This window comes from Podarcis gaigeae (genome assembly GCF_964106915.1).
Source record: "Podarcis gaigeae genome assembly, chromosome: 1".
Classification (NCBI taxonomy): Eukaryota; Metazoa; Chordata; class Lepidosauria; order Squamata; family Lacertidae; genus Podarcis; species Podarcis gaigeae.
Window position 1 is genome coordinate 49735239 of NC_139678.1, and position 19206 is coordinate 49754444.

At 45.6% G+C, this 19206-nt stretch overlaps 3 protein-coding genes across 45 annotated transcripts in view; 2 read left to right on the plus strand and 1 right to left on the minus strand.

Annotated features, from left to right (window-relative positions):
* Positions 1-44: 44 nt before the first annotated feature.
* On the plus strand, positions 45-10474 carry KBTBD4 (kelch repeat and BTB domain containing 4). Of its 3 annotated transcripts, none has more exons than XM_083751016.1 (4): positions 45-185; positions 1401-2042; positions 6604-6710; positions 8926-10474. In XM_083751016.1, exons 1-4 carry the CDS (start codon positions 167-169, stop codon positions 9784-9786), a joined length of 1629 nt encoding a protein of 542 aa, XP_083607142.1. In that variant the 5' UTR covers positions 45-166; the 3' UTR covers positions 9787-10474. The 3 variants fall into 3 exon arrangements, with proteins under 3 accessions (XP_083607142.1, XP_083607143.1, XP_083607144.1); XM_083751017.1 differs by lacking the exon at positions 45-185 and adding an exon at positions 311-589; XM_083751018.1 differs by lacking the exon at positions 45-185 and adding an exon at positions 401-494.
* A 1-nt stretch (position 10475) lies between these two features.
* On the minus strand, positions 10476-15379 carry PTPMT1 (protein tyrosine phosphatase mitochondrial 1). The gene is made up of 4 exons (XM_083752903.1): positions 15002-15379; positions 12598-12678; positions 11659-11850; positions 10476-10900 (listed from the first exon to the last, which is right to left on the minus strand). Exons 1-4 carry the CDS (start codon positions 15218-15220, stop codon positions 10685-10687), a joined length of 708 nt encoding a protein of 235 aa, XP_083609029.1. The 5' UTR covers positions 15221-15379; the 3' UTR covers positions 10476-10684.
* A 52-nt stretch (positions 15380-15431) lies between these two features.
* CELF1 (CUGBP Elav-like family member 1) overlaps positions 15432-19206 on the plus strand; it is a 39190-nt gene continuing 35415 nt past the window's right edge. For 22 of the 41 annotated variants that reach the window (XM_083751117.1, XM_083751142.1, XM_083751144.1 and 19 more), the window contains exon 1: positions 15432-15566. The gene's annotated coding sequence lies outside the window, so the exon portion shown is untranslated. The remainder of the gene's footprint in view (positions 15567-19206) is intronic. The other 19 variants (XM_083751106.1, XM_083751128.1, XM_083751143.1 and 16 more) reach the window with 1 other exon arrangement.

Genomic DNA, 19206 nt, shown 5'->3' on the forward strand with positions numbered 1-19206 from the left:
ATCCGCGCGAGCGGGGCGGGACGAAATGATCCGGAAATCAGAGGCGCGCGGGCGGATCGGGTGATCGGCCAGCTTCCGGGAGCGCTTAAAAGAGCGGCGTCGGGAAGTGCAGCCCCTTCTGGTGTCCCCCTGAGCCATTCCCGGTGCGAAGTTCCGAGCCGGCGGAATGAAGGGAGGCGCCTCAAGTAAGAGCGGCCGCCCGCCGAGGCCGGGGCGCTTCTCTCCTCGGGGCTCAGCCCTGCCCGTTGCGGGGGCGGGAAGGTTCGGTTGCCGTACGCCAGGGGGTGGGGCGGCGCACCCGGACGCCGGCAGGGGGCGGCGCCGGAGCCGCCTTCCAACGAGGCGCCTCCAGGCCCGGCTTGAGGGCGAGAGGCCCTTCGCGTCCCGGCTGGGCTCGCTCGGGAGCTCGGCGCCGCCGCACTCGGTGCAAAATCGCCCGGGATCTCTGTTCAAGTTCTGTTCGTCACGATGTTGGGACGGGGCTTCTCCGCTCAGTGACCAAAAGCATCGAGAGACCTGTTTCCAGATACCGTCCCTGGCAGCTCATTGAGCCCTAGCTGCTTTAAAGCAGATGCCGAAACAACCGCAGGCAATTTTATACTGAGGCTGCATTGCTATAGAGTACATTGTTTGGTCTAGATCTCATTGAACTCTAGGGGTCTCACTTCTGAGTAGCCTCACGAAGAATTGCACTGCCTTGCTTTTGATCCGCCCAATGGTCAGCTTTCCCCTTCCATCAGCCTCTGTGGTCTTTAGGGCCTCTTCGTGCACTGTAGAAATCAAACGTACCATTTTAAAGATGGTGTATGCACGGCTGTCAAACACAAACTTCCCGATGTCAGTGTACAACTTGTATACGTCTTTCAAAATGCACATTTGTCATTCTTCATATATTGCGGTTGTAATGCACTCACCCTGTAGGCAGAGCACAAAAGGCTCTGGAGCTTTTTAGTGTTCTGGTGATATCTGTACAGTATTTTGGGGATAGTTTTAAAAACAACATAAACTTCCTGCAGTTCATGGGCACAAGGAACCCTTGTTAAGAGTACTTCTCTTCAGGTTAACCAAGTTCCATTGACTCATACTGGGGTATATTATGTTCCTCATACTCTATGAAGTCTTGTAATCTGTGATTACCCACCATTTAAGGATTGGTCTAACTTTTGAGTTCTATGTCACATACTACATATGGTGTTACTTGGATACAAAACACTGGTACACAAGGAAGTAACTTTTGGTGCACACAATCTTTTGGCTGCTATTTCTACATGATAGGACATGTGTTCCTTACCTGTAGCATTTCTTTTTCTTTTCCTTTTTTTAGATTTGTTTGCTTTAGTTGAGATACAGTACAGCACAAGTCTGTGATAAAAGAATCTCCAATGTCTGCTGTATTTCAGATTACTGGAGGTCAGATCTAAGCGGCAACATGGACTCACTGGAGGAGACTGGAGGTTCCTCAACAGAGGAAACTGGAAATTCCTTAACTGAGAACTACTTTGTAAATTACACTTTCACTGACCGTTCTCATTCAGGCCGTGTGGCCCAAGGAATTATGAAGTTGTGCTTAGAGGATGAGCTCTTTGCAGATGTCACCATCTCTGTAGAAGGCAAAGAATTCCAACTGCACCGGCTAGTTCTCTCAGCTCAGAGCTGTTTCTTTCGTTCTATGTTCACTTCCAATCTGAAGGAGGCACATAACCGGGTGATTGAGTTACAAGATGTTAGTGAGAGTGTCTTTCAGCTCCTTGTGGACTACATTTATTATGGAACTGTAAAGTTGAGGGCAGAAGATTTGCAGGAGACTTACGAAGTAGCAGATATGTACCAACTAACCGCCCTCTTTGAGGAATGCTCCCGTTTCTTGGCTCGAACAGTGCAAGTGAAAAACTGTTTGCAAATTATGTGGTTGGCTGATCAGCACAGTGATGTGGAGCTCTATACGGCTGCCAAGCACTGTGCCAAGTCATACTTATCACAACTTCAAGAAACTGAGGAGTTTCTGCACCTTCCTCTCCGTCTCCTGACAGATATTGTCTCAGGTAGGTAGAATGGTTACTGAGACCTGTGGTTACTAAGGCCTTTCTGAGAGATATGGATTAGTACCACAGCATTTCAGTTTCAGACCTAGTTTTGAATCCTATGCCTTTGATTGCCCTGGTACATGGCTCTAAAGTGGACAGGAGGAGCATCTTCCTGTTGGATCTGCTGCACCTCTCAGGCTTTTGGTACAATAACTTGTGGTATTTCAGATATTTCAGGTTATTTAGTGAAGATGAGACTTGGAAGCACTTTTAAAACAAATTCCAGTCTTTCCTGGAGTAACAGTTTTTTAAGGTGGTACTGGGGGCCTCCTTCTCATCTCTTTAGCTTATGAAGTTCCACTGGGCTCTGTTCTGTCCCCCCTTCCCCAATTGTAATTTGTTTTAAACGTTTCTATACCCATGTTTAGTATCTACATGAAACCACTAGGAGTGGTGATAGGGAGATTTGGAGGTCTATGCAATCAGTGTGCAGATTACATCCTACTCATTCATCACATTCCAGGGAAACTAGCAGTTTTAATAGAAATGGAAATCATTAATAGAAATGGGCTGGATGGCAGCTAGTAAATTGAAGCTTCAACTACATAATAGTATTATATCCAACCTAGAACTAGGGGGCGGTATCCACCAAAGTAGAACCACTAGTTATGATCTTAAAACCCTAAATGGTTTTGGGAACAGGATAAATTCCTCCTGTATTAGCTTACCCATGCATTCAAATGCTCTGCAGCGGCCTTTTGTTGGTTCTACATTCATTTGGTTGGAATGAAGAGGAAGGTTTTTTGTTGGAACTCCCTACCTAAGGGTGTTGATATTGTCCTCTCCTTGACCATCTGCTGCACTGCAAAGCTCTTTCCATTTAAAAAGGCTTTTGGCCTATAGTAGCTGGACTATACTATACTACTGGTATGTAATCTTTCTGTCTCATATATATATTATTGCTGCTCTTTAATTGCTTTATTGCTTTTTGTTGGGCTTTGTTGTAGTTTATGGGTTATCTGCCTGTGGGGGTTAGCAGAGCTCTAGACCAGTGTTTCCCAACCTTGTGCCTCCAGATGTTTTTGGCCTACAACTCCCATCATCCCTGACCACTGGTCTTGCTAGCTAGGGATGATGGGAGTTGTAGGCCAAAAACATCTGGAGGCACAAGGTTGGGAAACACTGCTCTAGACACTGACTTCTGTTGGTTCAAGCAGGGCAAATCCATAATCACCAAAGCCAAGCAAGCATCTTGCTGTGAAGCCACTAGGCCCAGAATGCAAGATTGCTTGCTATGTCTTGCCTATCATTTACACCTTCAGAAACACCATAGCACCGAGGTTATGAAAGCTGTTTATAACCCACAGCTCTAATTACCCCTTCCCCTCAATCTCTGGATTAAGACCTAGCAATTCTGCTTGGTGGTTGTGTGCTTTTCTGCTGTGGAGAACATGAAACGGACCCTTAGAGCTCTGCTCTGTTATCCTCTCTTGAGGGAGCTCTTTTTTTAGTCCGCTATCTCTAGGAATAGCAGAAATCCATTTTGCTTGCTGTTGAAAGAACCATCTACATCTTGATTCATGTTACCTAGGAGTATGTTTTGATAAGCTGTAAAATGTAGTTCAAAGTGTTTTGTTTTCTAGCTGCTTAAGAGGTTTTGCTACAGTCAGGCAATATATTACATTTTGTCAAAATAATAGATTTTACAGTAGCCATGTGTTCTTCAGTAATGCTATACAGTATACTGTTAAATCTCAAATTCTTAAGTTTAATGTGTTTCACATTTGAGTTTAACATAGTTCAACCCTGATAACCACAAATACCTTTTTTGTTACTAATGTTATAAAAATATTTCACTTCATGCATCTAATACACAGCTCTTATGTAGTAAGGGTGTACCCCTTTTCTTCTGCTCTTTATTTTTACTATCGCAAAATTGTTCTATAGGAAGCATCTGTGGACAGAATGCAATGAACTTGTTCAGTCAGTGCAAGAATTTCTGCTTGTGCAACAGAATTCTCCTCTCACCCATGCGCACCCTGCACCCTCCCCAAATCAGCTGCAGAGGGCTAGAGAAAAACCCAGTACAGATTCAGGGGGCACACAGTGGAAGTTCCATTGCACAAGTGGAATTCCTAGCACTGACAAAACAAGTTACTCGCATCCTGCCCTATATGTTTAGCCAGGCCTGTGGAAACATGTCAGGGGTAGCCAACATCACCTAATACGTTTGGCTAATACTGAGGGAAGGGCGAATTGTATGCAGCTCTGGGTGGTCATGCAAGAAGATAAATCATATGTCAGTTTTGTGAGGAATTGAATAAATATGAAATTTGTTGACTGCAGCTCTGGTAGAATTAGCATTGAAAGGGAAATCCCCAGATTCACCAATAGTTAGGATAAATATCTGGTTTCCTATGGCAACCACTTCTGGCTGTCTTCATCAGCTAAAGGTCCAGCCACCTCCTATCTGGTTTTCTGCTATTAATGTAGTTACAGAACCTCTTGCTGTTGGTCTTTGTTTTTAGCAATGTGCTACTCAATTTTTTACATCACTTTTCATCCACTTGGATTTCTTTTGCCAAAGTTTGTGTTCCCTTTGTGCTCTCCTAATTTGAACAAGGCTTCCATTTCATAACACTTGTGTGTTAACCAAGTGGGCATCCTCTTGGCTCTGGTGGGACCTTTCTTAATCTGAGCATCTAATATTGTGATTTTAAACAACTCCCAAGGAGTAGCATCCTCCTTTCCATGACAGCAACCATCATCCTTGGAGCGTGACAAGAGCTATCACCCTTCCTGAAGGCCTTGTCCACCAAACTCTCTTCCTTTCTCAGCCTCTCTTGGTCAGCCACTTTGGCCTCAAGGGAATGAATCTGTTCCCTGAGAGCTGGGAGCTCATTGCATCAAGGACAAACCCAATTTTTTACACCACATACAGGGGTCAGCAAACTTTTTCAGCAGAGGGCCGGTCCGCTGTCCCTCAGACCTTGTGGGGGGGGCGGACTATATTTTTTTGCGGGGGGGGGATGAACAAATTCCTATGCCCCACAAATAACCCAGAGATGCATTTTAAATAAAAGGACACATTCTACTCATGTAAATACACGCTGATTCCCGGACTGTCTGTGGGCCAGATTTAGGCGATTGGGCCGGATCTGGCCCCCGGGCCTTAGTTTGCCTACCCATGACATAGGTGGCTGGTGTGCTTTGGTCCATGGGGTCACGAAGAGTCAGACACGACTAAACAACGACATAGATGGTGCACGTGACAAATTGTGTAATACACTGGAAAGCACCCACCCCCCACCTCTGCTGGCATTCTACCTGCATATCTACTTTTGCAGTTTGTTTGGGTTTACTTTATTTGGAATTTGTTATGTCAGAGGGTGGAGGAACAGTGTGCTGAAGAATCTAGAAAGGGATTGGACCTTACGTCCTGAATAATTACGTACTAGATTGAAATTGATTTAGAGACTGAAGACCTCTTGGCACACAACTCAAATATTCTATGCAGTTATGTACTCTAGTTACATACTCCGTTACAAGGGTCATCATTAGTTATGATTTGTAACATGATAGTTATATTACAAAGTTTATTAAAAATTTGAACTGAGACAATACATTGCTTAGTCTTAAATATTTATTTATTCAATTTATATCCCATCCTTCCTCCCAAAAAAGCCCAGGATGGTGCATGATGTATGTAGTTTCCCTTTAAGCAACAGCTAATGCCAGAACTCAGAGCTAGAGGAAACTCAGAAAAAAGCAAGCTTAATGGCCAGCATTAATACTGAATAAAGTTTAAGATTTATCTGTTGTTTGGCCTACTGACCCACTTTTTCAACTGAAATCCCTATTAACTTCTGCTGGTTTCTACAGCCACTGATCTTATTACTAGTAATGGGATTAACCAAGAACCAGCTTTCCCATGGAAGCAAAGGCCTGCTATCCTGAAGAGCAGGAAGCGAAGTACTTAATTGAATCAGGCAGTGGAACTGTATTTGACTGGACTTACATCATTGTACTGAAAGCACTGAATATTTAAAATTATTTCCAGTATCCCTGAGCAATGCAGTAGCTTAAAACATGTCAGGATTTGTAACATGGTTAAAAGTTTCTTTGTACACAATAACATCACCCAAAATTATACTAAATGTTCTAGTGAATAGCTTTTCTAAAATGACAACAAAATTCATGTCTGTTGCAGCATCACTTCTTAAATGTTTTTCTTTGTGAAACATGACAAGAAAATGTTTTTTTAAAAAATCAAAAATTAAGCAGGACAAAATTAAGGCCTAGCTATTTAACTGTGGCAAGCAGAGAATGTAGTCTGGTCCTGTTAATAATCTTGAGGCTATGGTTACCAGATAACAAATTCATTAAGTCGATAGCCTTGGGCAGGAAATATTTTTGCTGCTTCTGTAGAATAGGAATGCTAACATGCACGGGCGCCTGCTCTTGTTTATACCAGCTAAACCTGGTATGTGTTGGGGGGAAAGGGAATACTGTACTTGCTATGCCCATGCGATGAAAATTTTATACTTTAAACATGTTTTTTTTTCCTGCAACCATACAGATGGGGTTCCATGTTCACAGAATGCAGCAGCTGCCATAGAAACCTGGATTGGCTTCAATAAAGAAGAGCGTGCAGGTTTCTCAGACATTCTGCGATCAAGTTTAAAGGTACACGACAAAGCAGTCTACTCAGTGTTTCAGCCTGCCTCCCTTAACTGTAATCGGTGTAGAAAGGTTTCCATAGTTCGAAACGTGGGCTGCCCTTGACACTAGAGTGATGTAAGCAGTGGCAATCGGTCTGATGTGATAATTGTAAGTTCATTTTCAACAGGGGGTGGAGGAGGATCCACTGGTGGGTTGCTTCTCCTACTCGATCCACTAGGCAGAATCAGCCCTGCCCTTTCAGTTCCAGAATGTACAACAGCTAGCTGTAACAAAAAAAAAAAAGCATGGAAAACCCAAGAAGGAAAACAAAATACCCCATGAAACAGAAGATTAGAATTGCAGAAAGTTAACAACTGCACTATCATAACCTCATTTCACCCAACCATGGATACACTACTGTGGTGGTTCAGAAAATGAACTTATCACTGTAAGTCCAGTGTTCTGTTTTCCTGCAGTGGAGGACGGGATCTGTGGTTGGGATATAAAACAGCAGTAGCCAGGAGGCCACTGCAGGGACCTCCTACCTTGGCACCACTTGCCAAAGCACCTCCTGCCAAAAGACAACATAGCAGAATCAGACGTATTCCTCCTGTAGCGCTTCAATAATGTGAAAACAGGTGGTCATTGCTGCCCTGCAGATGTCAACTCAAGGGACATTAGTGCTAAAGGCAGCAGTCAAAGCACTCCTGGTAGCGTGATCCAGAAGCTACATAGCACTTAGCTATGCATGTCCATATCCATCAAAACAGAGTAGTTGAGGAGACATTTATTTCTTGCAAAGTGCTTGGCTAAAACAGAATCAGACTGTCTCAACTCCTTTGCTCATCCCAGGTAAATTCACACCAGCCTATGAACATCTAGTGATGCTCCTTTTCCTTAGAACCTAGCCAAAAATGATGGTGATTAACTTCCTGAGCCCTGTGAAAAATAGAATTTCTTTTAGGGATGAATGTAGGGTGAAGGCCATTGAATCTGAGTGGAAGATAGAGTTCTTTCCAAGATGACAGGGCTCTCTGCTCTGAAATCCTTACAGCAGAGGCAATTAACTACCAAGAAAACTACCTTATGGCTCAGACACTTCTAAGGTTACAGTTATAAAACTTGAAATGTGATTTTGCGAGTTTAGTCCCAGGTAGAAAAACGATATACCAGGGGAAGTTTCAAGTAACTCCTTATAATACAAGGATGTGAGGATATGCAATCCTTGCCTCCCTGAGACAGGAGAGCTGCCACTCGCCTTTTTGGTGTCAAGCCCCAATCCAGACCATCCTGAAGGAAAGTGAACACCCACTTTGATGTTTGCATGCAATGTGTCCTCATCTTTTCCTGCACCACCTCACAAAGGCCTTCCAGATTTTCTTATAGGTGCAATGTGCACGAGTTTTATATTAGTTTAGAAAGGTAATGACTGCTCTGTGGTCAGAGCCTTTATGTTCTAGACCCCTCCTCTTTCAGTTGTTAAACAGGAAGGTACAAGGTCTGGGTGGAGAAAGTGTCCCTGGGATCTCTCTTCTCTCTACCAAAAGGATCCCATTCCCATCAGATTGGAAAACCAAGCCATGCTGGCCCAGAAGGGAGACACAAACAACAATTTCACCCCCTCTGCACACACCCTTCAAATAACCCTTTAGATCATGGTTGTGGGTGGAAATGTTTATAACCTGCTCACCTTGGAAGTTGGCTAAGGACACAAAGAGATTACCTGTATATGGATTCCCTTCTCAGCTGCTGGAAAATACTCAACTGAAATGCTAGTTTAAACTTGCTAGCTACATAATTCAGTAACTGAACATGCGTTTCTTAACTATTTATCTAGGTTTCATCTTGCTCATAATATAGGTAGTTGCCTGTAATGATTGACAGCAAGTCTCAAAAATTTCAGACAAAAGTCAATTTCCAGCTCTACTTGTGGATGTTAGGGATTGAACCAGAAGCTTTCTGCATGCCAAGCATTGGCCTGGAAAGCTATGTACATTATGGTTATAAAATGAAATGGAAAAAAATAAGAGTCACAAAAGACTTCAATCCCAGCATGTCAGCTATCAGTGGCCTAATACATTGTGGCAATTGTGGAATAGCTTACTAGTAATTTGAGCTGTGAAACCCCAAGCTAATTTGCTGTAAGTATTTCTTTGCACTTATCATTGGCCTCCTCTTGACTGAATTTCTGCATGCATACCTATGCACAACTTTAATGAATTTTTTTTTAATTGTTTAGGAAATTGGAGAGAACGTTCATATCTACCTGATTGGAAAGGAGTCATCCCGTACACATTCCCTTGCTGTCTCACTGCATTGTGCAGATGACGACTCCATCAGTGTTAGTGGTCAGAACAGTTTGTGTCACCAAATCACTGCAGCTTGCAAGCATGGTAGTGACCTCTATGTTGTTGGAGGATCCATTCCACGGCGCATGTGGAAATGCAACAACACCACGATAGACTGGGAATGGTGTGCCCCCCTGCCCCGCGACAGGCTACAACACACTCTGGTTTCTGTGCCCAGCAAGGATGCGATCTATTCACTGGGGGGCAAGACACTGCAGGACATCCTCTCAAATGCCATCATATACTACAGAGTAAGAGACAATGTATGGACAGAGACTAGCCAGCTGGAAGTTGCAGTGTCTGGGGCTACAGGTGTAAATCTCAATGGTGTCATTTATTTGTTAGGCGGGGAGGAGAATGACCTGGATTTCTTTACCAAGCCCTCTCGGCTTATCCAGTGTTACGATACCAATACAGAGAAGTGTCATGTAAAGCCTTACGTGTTACCCTTTGCAGGCCGCATGCATGCTGCTGTGCACAAGGACCTGGTGTTCATTGTAGCAGAGGGGGATTCGCTGCTGTGCTATAACCCTCTGTTGGATAGCTTCACGCGGCTCTGCTTGCCAGATGCCTGGAGCTCAGTACCATCTCTCTGGAAAATTGCTAGTTGTAATGGCAACATCTACATCTTCCGGGATCGTTACAAAAAGGGAGATGCCAACACCTTCAAACTCAATCCAGCCACTTCAGTGGTGACTGTCACCAGTGGCCTCAAGGTGCTACTCACGAATTTGCAGTTTGTGTTGGCATGAAGGAAGTAAGGTTCAGTGCCAGAACAACGAAGACATTCCTTTAAACAGCTCAGAGATGTATAGACCCCATAGCTCCAGCTCCTTGAGAAAGATCACAATACTTTAGAGAGTTCCCTGCCCCACCTTCCAACGCCTGCTCACAAGCAGCAGCATTGTAGCCACACATAGGCGGCATCCGCATTCTGTCTGGGTTACTGCTGTCACTGTGGTCCCCTGCTGGTCAGCTTCTTGTGTCTCAGAACCCCACAGCTAAGAGGCTTCTTGGGCCTAAGCCCTTTACCAACAAGCCCTATGCAAAATAGATGAAGTATTTGTACTGTCTTACGTTGCAGGCTATCTACTGCAGCAATCTGTCAAGGTACAAAACATCCCTTAGAGCTGCAGCTAGCAGATAAAAGCGAAGGCTCCCTCCTTTATCAGGGCTACGAAGGACAAATCTAGCAAGAGGTACTGAAAGTAACATTGGATATGATTGAACTAGGAATAAAGGAGGCAGCTATCCCCGACTGTGTTACTACCTGGCAAAAAACAGAAAGCTTGGACCCTTACCCTCATTTAGAGGGCTCATTCTGTGACATACGGGGGGGAAAGAACATGTTAAAAGAGGAGAATCATGTCAAACCTATTTGTTGATACTGTAAGATCCTTGGGGTGCAAGTCTCAATAAAGGCCTTCCGGAACAACACAACTTGTTTATAATTGCTTGTATTTGAGAGGGAGCAGCGCTGACAGTGGTCCCATGCTGGTGCACTGAGATAAGTAATAATAGAGACCAGCAGTAGAGGCAAACCATGTTCAACTAGCAGTGATAAAGCTGGAAGCTACCAGATCTCCTTTGCTCTCATGCTTCAAAAAACTTTGTGGTAGCTGAGACAACAGTCTACCCCTAAACAATATGTTAGGAACCAGATGTTTTCAGTGGACGGTTCTGCACGTTGTGTGTTGGCTTGTTCTTTCCTTGCTGAATCTTTGGTGGCTCTTGCTGTGCAGGAGTTCCAGCAGTTACACACGCATGAAAGTCCTCCAGCAGCTTCATTTGCTTTTCACGTATGATTATATGAGGACGTATCTTAAGAATTGTGGCTATTGCTTGTTGAGGGGTACAGTGGTGGAGCTGCAAAGGCAGAAAATCCAAATGAAAAACTATCTAAGCGGGGAACTAACTAGCTTAAGCAATGGAATGGAAAAACAGATATTGAGAATTGTTCAAAAACAATACCCTCACACTTAAAAGAATCCCAAATATTTGTTGTCATTTGTGAGTCTGTTGGCTAAAATCTGCCTTGTCTGATTCTAGCAGATTACTCAACAACTGTTATACTTAACCATCTCTTTTTTTCTCCTGCTGGAGGAAGAATGGCTTCTGCATTGCTTTCCATTCAATCTCAAAGCATAATTGATTATATTTGGGCTATATGCTCTTAACACTATCCTAGTATCCCAGCATGATGAATGTATACAAGCCTAGACAAAGTTCTTATTTTCAAAACTAAATGATGTACAACTGGTAAGGAAAAAATGCACTAATAGTCGTCTATCTAATATCCTACACATTTTCTCCCCACTTTCCAGGCAACAAGGGGCTTGAAAGTGCAAACATTTTTCATTCATACTGCCAACTTTAATACAGAAGTGGAAATGACTCCCAAGTCCATCCCTGTCACAAGGAAGCTGACAGTCATACATACTCATTTTCTCAATGAGTACTAAATGAAGTGCTATACCCTAATTAAAGCCAATAAATTAAGACCACGTTGGAAGCAGAGTAGCAGTCCTGGGAAGAGTTCCGCTTCTCTTATTCTTGTTTAACAGAAGCAGTTTGTGTACAATTGATCCATTACCACTTTCTCAGTGTGTTGGAAGCTTTCTTACCTGAATTAAATATGCAGCAACCATAGTGGCACTGCGAAAGCGGCCAGCTTTGCAGTGCACGTATACTGAGTTCCCTGATGCACGATGCTTCATCACAAACTCAACACCTTTATGCAGGTTTTCCAATGATGGGACGCCAGTCAAATCAACAGTACTAAGGCGCAACTGTTCTACACCCATTTCCGCCCATTCCTGCAATTAACCCAGAAAACACAGAATCATCCATTTGGAAAAGAGAGGCAATGACCACTGTCACCTTTTCATTGGGCACAATGAAAGTCAAGGGAAAGATGCCACAAGAAAAAGTTGCTAATTTGGGCTGCAGTTATCTTCTGAACCCTATTTAACTCAATGGGACTTACTTCTGAATAGACATACATACAATTGCACCGTTAAAAGTTATCAAGGAAAGCTGAAAGGAAGACTGAAAAATGGGGCTATGAAAATAATGTGGGAGACAAAACGGTAAAATTAGGTTAGCAGTACAGTGAGGGTAACTAAGTGGGGAAAGGGGGAAATTTATCTGAGTATAATTCCCATTGGTCTCTGCATTTATTCAGAAGTATGAACAATTATGTTCAACATGCCTTTCCACCAAGTAAACATGCACATAATTGCAGCCCAAGTCAAGACGTTTCAGTGAAAACATGGCCTGAGGCACACCATGGGAGGGCAGTTTGGTGCTAATGCAGCAGTTTGCCTTCACCCCCAGAGGCGCACTCCATTGTCTCTCAAGACAGACGGGTGCCAACAATGTCTGTGTAAACATGCACAGATATGGTAGCATAACATGCAGTTCTGATTCAGTAAGATTGTGGGCTGTCCTGTATCCCCCTCAGACAGCATTCTATACTGATGTTTAAATATTCCCTTCTGAGGGAGCTTGTCAGTTGGATCCCCTCTTTTCTTGGACACAATGGAGCTTGTGGGGGGACTCACCTCAGAGGAATAACACAGGAAGCGAGTCTCGTACTCTTCGTTCATGGTGACCACTCCTCGGACATTCTGCTCCTCTACCAACTGCAGGAAGAACAGACAACTAAGTCCAGGTCTCAATATATTTCAGTATCTAGCCCATCCTCTCCTAATGGTTCTTACTCAATATGTGCCATAAACAGAAGCTTCCAGACCGAAGGCCATAGAAGCAGGTACCCACTCCCTTTTTTAACCACTTTTGGTGGAATCTAAATTGTTGTTCTGATTTTAATTTATGCTTTAGTTTTGTCAATATGTTCTGCTGCCATTTTAGCTATAATTTTTGCATATTTTATTTTGTTCACTATTGTTCAGTTTTCTTCTATATAATGTTTTATACATTTATTCTGGAAACTGCTGTGTGATTACCATACAATGAATAGCAGTCTATTATTATTATTACTATTACTATTATTATTATTATTATTATTATTATTATTATTAAATTTATATACTGCTTAATGCCAAGATGGCTTCTGAGTAGTTTAAAGGTAAAGGTAAAGGTACCCCTGCCCATACGGGCCAGTCTTGACAGACTCTGGGGTTGTGCGCCCATCTCACTCAAGAGGCCAGGGGCCAGCGCTGTCCGGAGACACTTCCGGGTCACGTGGCCAGCGTGACATCGCTGCTCTGGCGAGCCAGAGCCGCACACGGAACGCCGTTTACCTTCCCGCTGGTAAGCGGTCCCTATTTATCTACTTGCACCCGGAGGTGCTTTCGAACTGCTAGGTTGGCAGGCGCTGGGACCGAGCAGCGGGAGCGCACCCCGCTGCAGGGATTCGAACCGCCGACCTTTCGATCGGCAAGTCCTAGGTGCTGAGGCTTTAACCCACAGCGCCACCTGCGTCCCTCTGAGTAGTTTACAGTTTACACAACATAAAAACCAATTGTACAACATTGTTAAAATACACAGCAAAACAATCCCATAAAGCAATAAAATATAATCATCCACGATGATTGAAATATGCAATCAAACAATTCCATTCAAACAGCACAGCAATTAAAACATGTATCTTCTAAAGCAAGTAGAATGTCAATACAGATGGGGGGGCCTCTTGTGTTTCTGCAAGGTATACATGCCTCAGCACTGATACCAGCAGTTAAAAAGTCCATCTCTGCATTATCACAAGCCAACAATCATCAGGTTGTGGCAGGACTAACTGGGATCTTAATGCTTTTACCTGGCAATGGAGCAGAGGTCAATCAGGTAACCTGGTTCAGGGTTGTTTAGGACTTGGTTGTTGTTTAGTCGTGTCCTTTACATCAATCAATCAAAGAACTAAAAACTGGCTTGGTGGCCAATAGGCAGTAAGTGTAGATCCCTTCACAGTTGAGGTGTATATCCAATAATGGGACACTACTTGCCACCTGGACCTCAGCATTCTAGACCAGCTGCAGCTTCCAGAGCAGCTGTCAGAAAAGTTCACAGTGCATTATAGTAGTCTAAACATGAGGTTACCAGTGCACATGTCACAGTGGCCAAACTACATTGTCCAGAGTCCAGGAAAGTTGACTAGGTGTTCTTCACCAGCGAAGTCCCTCAATGCTATTCTCTGAGATCCATCATGCAAGCTGGAGCAGAACCACCACAGAACAGTCTATAAACCTGATTTATAAATCTACCATTGCAGGTTACAAATTGATTTGTACCATTAGTGGCAAGAGATAATTTATTCCTTCTGCTCAGTGCTCCACTGCAGTGGGCCTTAGACCCAAGAGGGACAGCTGCCTGCGCTTGAGTTGAACCAAAGTTGGAGAAAGGCTTGCTCAGGAACGTTTCCAGGGCTCACTGCTCAGCCCTTCACATGAAACAACAGAAGCCAGGATACCTTGTAGCCCCTGTGCCCCCTAAAGAATAGCCCCAGCTGTTTGCTGGGTTCGAATCACGATGTGCTTGCAAACTTTGAGTTTCTGACAGATTTCAGCCTCCATCTTCTTCCATGTTGACAATCCTACACCGGCTACCCTCTTGTTGATGGGGTCTTGAACACTTTTGCTGGCAGATACCTTGGTATCTTTCAACAGCAGAAATCAAAGAGGTAAAGGCTTACCCATAGTATCTACCGAGCGTGTCCAGCGCAACAGTGCACGTGCCTACTCGGGAGTAAGCCCGCGCCGAGTTCAACATAGCAGTGGGCGCAGGGCTACACCTGAGTTTCTAAAGGGAAGGATGCAGCTAAAGAAGCAGAAACCTCGTGCGCCGTGGGAGCTATTCCGAGGTACCTCGCTGCTCCCCAGCCGAGTGACCCGCAGAGCCAAAGCCTTGGGAAGAAGGCGAGGAAACGGCGCCTCGCGCTGAGCCACAGCTCCAGCCAGCAGCTGAAAGAGCACCCGCGGGCGAGACGCCTGCTCCTAACCCTCCCGTTACCTGGCGGCTGCGTCCCCGCAGAGGCAGCGCCCCCAGCAGCACGGAGCGGTCGACGCGGCTGAACCAGGGCCGCTGCGAGCCGGGCAGCCACTCCCGCACCAGCGTGTACAGCAAGGTCGGGTAGAACAGGACCCGCGCGGCTCCGGGACCCAGCGCGCTCAGCACCATCGCCAGGCCGCCGACCTCTTCGGGGCGGGGAGGGCCGTTAGGGCAGCTCATTGCGCTCGGCGGAGAGGGGGCCGGGCCGCAGGCATCTCGGCAGCGCGTCCGGACGCGGCTACAACTGTCGCGCGGGTGGGCGGGGGAGAGCAGCGAGCGTGCTCATTCGCGGACGGAGGGGTGCGCGCGCGGGGACGAGTCCGCTCGTTCTCTCGCGCGCCTTTATCTCGTTGGTGCGCCTCCTGCCCTGGGATGGTCTTTCCCGGAAGTGCCGCCATCTTGCGAAACCGGCCTGAGGCGGAGAGAGCCGAGCGGGGCGCGGGCGGATCCCCCGGGGCAGGCGCGAGGGCGGCGGCCGCCAGGAGGAGCCCGGGAAGGGCAAGGAAGGGAAGGCGCGCAGCCGACGGTGAGTCCGCTCAGTCCAGCTCGCCGGCGGCGGACGGGACGTCCATTTCTCCACCTTATTAGGACTCTTCTCCCTCTTTTAATTGGGCCTCGTTAGGACCCGAACGACTTTCGCTTCCCTTCCCCGCTGGCGAGACGGGAGTTTGGGCGGCGGGGGGGAGGGGAGGCTGCGCTGTCTGCTCCTTTTCTCTGCCTCACAACGGCCACTGCCTTGACGCTGACGGGCCGCCAGCTGCGCTGGTTGCCTGCCTTCCGCGGGTGGCGGGGCGGGAGCGTCTCATGACCAGCCGGAGACTGTCCCAAACCCGGGGGGGGGGGTTGAGAAGGAGGGAGAAGCGGCTCTCAGGCGCTTGGGTGGCGGGCAGCGGCGGGTGTTGACGCTTGTCCCTTCTCCTGGTCTTTGCGCTTCTCCTGAAATAGTTGCTGGCGAGACATTCCGGGGTGGGGGAAGAATTTCGCAGGCGCGCTTTATCGCCCGCGGGGCTCCGGGGCAGCGCAAGCCGCTGGCGTCGCCATCCCCGGGCCCAGGGGGCGGGGCTCGCCTCCGGGAGACTGAGGGTCTGACGCCACACGTCTGTGTCTCTCGCCTCCGTTACGGAGCTCCGCTTTACCTTTGAGATATTACTCTCAACTTCCACTCCCTCGCCGGCAAATTTGATCCCCCGGGCCGTGATGATGACCCGCTGGAAAGTGATTCCGACGAGGGACGGGATGTACGATGTATTCCTGGCGGTTTAATGGACCCCAAGTGGAAGGAAAATGAGGAGGTCGGAATCCCTGGAAGATCGGCCACGTGCTGCGATTTAAATGACGACCCCCTGACTCTTGTGAAACGTCTCCCTGGCTTATAATGGCAGCCCCCTTAGCTCTCCCCTGGCCACTTGGCTCAGTCAGAATAGTGCGCCACAAGTAGTTGGGGTGTTGTGTTTCGAAAGGCATTTTGCCAGTAGGGGAGAAATAAACGCAGTAAACTTAGAGCAGAGGCAGATGAGTGAAAAGGTAGTCAGTGAAGTACAAATGGAGGAAAGAGGGACATGAGGGAGATGCTTTAAAAAATAAAATAAAGTACGGGTTGTACTAGTACTTTAGTCACGTTATGTGGGTATGGTTCAGTGCTAAACTACACAAATACTTGCATGGTTCATATATGTGGTTTCTTGTGTGGGAATTGCTGTACTGCACTTTCTCCCATAAATTTATTAACTTACTCCTAGGATACTAATATATGAGAAAATACTGCATATATATGCTGCTTCCTTGTTCCATGTACTGCTCCATTGCAGGAACATACAGTACTAGAACAGTTTCTCTTGCTGCAGAAGAGGGAAGTGTTGCTGGGAGACCATTTTCTGTACATGGTCTGGAATTTAGTTTCTGTTTGCTATAGCTTGGTCTTTTTTCTTCAAATGCTTCTAGAACTATTCACTTTTGCCACTTACATAAAACATTCATGTAGTTCCTAATGTTTCATTTCCTTACTATGTTCTGAGTACAATAGAGAAACAGCATATTGGGAAGTGGCTGTCAAGGTGGATAAGAAAAGAGGGCATTGTCTATCCTATACCTCTGTGTAATGTGTTTTCATTGCATTGCAGTATACTATACTGCTATGATGGCTGCTGCTTGCTTTGCCCCTTGATGGGGCGGAAGCATACTGAAGTTGGCTGTCAGACAGAGTGGTCCCTCTGCTTCCTCCAGGGTCACACTACCTGTTTCAAGGCAAGGGGGAAAGGTGTAGTATTGGGGTAGATGAACAGAAAGGATAGGGCACAGAATGGCTTGAGAAACTGATTTGAGGGGGGAAGGGATGGAGTGAAGGGAAATAAGGCAATGAGCAAAGAGCGCTTCCTCCACCCCAAGGGAAAATGGGATATTGGTTCCTATTTCTAAAAGTGTCTGAAACTGGAAGTGTACGGTATAAATTCAATCTATCAGTCAATAAAAATGCAACACTTAGATATATTACTGAATGATGGTGGAGACTGGCCTCTCTCCTATGGGGAGGGGATAGAGTTCCTTAGTCCTTCCACTCCAAAATCATAGGCATTCTGCTAGTTGATTGCTATACCATTTTGTGGTGGCTTTGTCCACTATTCTAGAGTTGGATTTTTGTAAACTGTAAATGCCCAATTATTCACTTGATATACATTTGCTTGCATTTGGCAACTGAATGTTTGTGCAGATTTTTGCTGCCCTTACAAATTATTTATTGTGATTCCTGACTGCATTTTTGTGTGCATCTGGTCATTAGGTTTGATCCAAGTGAAGTGTTAAAAGTTACACTGAGCTGATTTGCATGTCATGTTCAAGCCAGGGGTACCTAATCTGTGTCCTCCAATTGTTGGTTGACTGCAGTTTCCACCATCTCTAAGAACATAAGAATAGCCTGCTGGATTAGACCAGTGGCCCAACTAGTCCAGTATCCTGTTCTCACAATGGCCAATCAGATGCCTGTTAAAAACCAGGATTCCAACAACTGGTATTCAGAAGGATTGCTGCCTCCCAACTGTGGAGGTGGAGCATAGCCATTATGGCTAGTAGCCATTGAGAGCTCTCTCCTCCATGAATTTGTCTAATAATCCTCTTTAGAACCACCCAAGTTGTTCACCATCATTGCTTCCTGGGGGAGTGAGTTTGACTATGTGCTGTGTGTAGACTTACCTTCTTTTATCTGTCCTAAATCTTTCAATGTTCAGGTTCATTGGATGTTGATAAGTATTATGTAAAAAGGTAAAGGTACTCCTGCCCGTACGGGCCAGTCTTGACAGACTCTAGGGTTGTGCGCTCATCTCACTCTAGAGGCCGGAAGCCAGCGCTGTCCGCAGACACTTCTGGGTCACGTGGCCAGCATGGCGAAGCTGCAGCTGGCGAACCAGCACCAGAGCAGCACACGGAAACGCCGTTTACCTTCCCGCTATAAAGCAGTACCTATTTATCTACTTGCACTTAAGGGTGCTTTCGAACTGCTAGGTGGGCAGGAGCTGGGACCAAACGACGGGAGCTCACCCCGCTGCGGGGATTCGAACTGCCGACCATGCGATCGGCAAGTCCTAGGCGCTGAAGTTTTACCCACAGCGCCACCCGCATCCCTGTAAGTATTATGAGACAGGAAGAAAAAAAATTATCTGCACTTTGTCCATTCCATGCATAATTCTATAAGCATCTATCATGCAGCCACAGAAAGCCCTCTACCTGGTTCCAATAAATATATATATATATTGGTGGGACCAGAAGTGGGACCAGAAACAAATACACAATCTGAGTCATATTTGTTCCTGCAGCATGGATTAAATCATGTGTCTCTGTTTTGCTTTAAATGAGGCTTGATTATTTTTTGCTTGCTGTCATGCATAGCTGTCAATGCAAAGATAGAGGTAATCCAATCTATGTGTCTCAGAATGAAGGCTGATTGGTGGGTTCATGAAGGGATTTTTGTCCTGTGTAAAATGTGATACACCAGAGTTTGTATCATCCCTGGCACATTTTAAAGCATATGGAATCTGGTGCTTTCCATATGCACTGGTCCTTAATAAATTTCTTGCTGTAAAGTAGCTGCAAAATTGGAAATGCCCATTTTGTTTAATTCAAAAATGCACTGTCCTGAAGATGTCTTCATTACTTCTTCATCTCTGGATGATCTT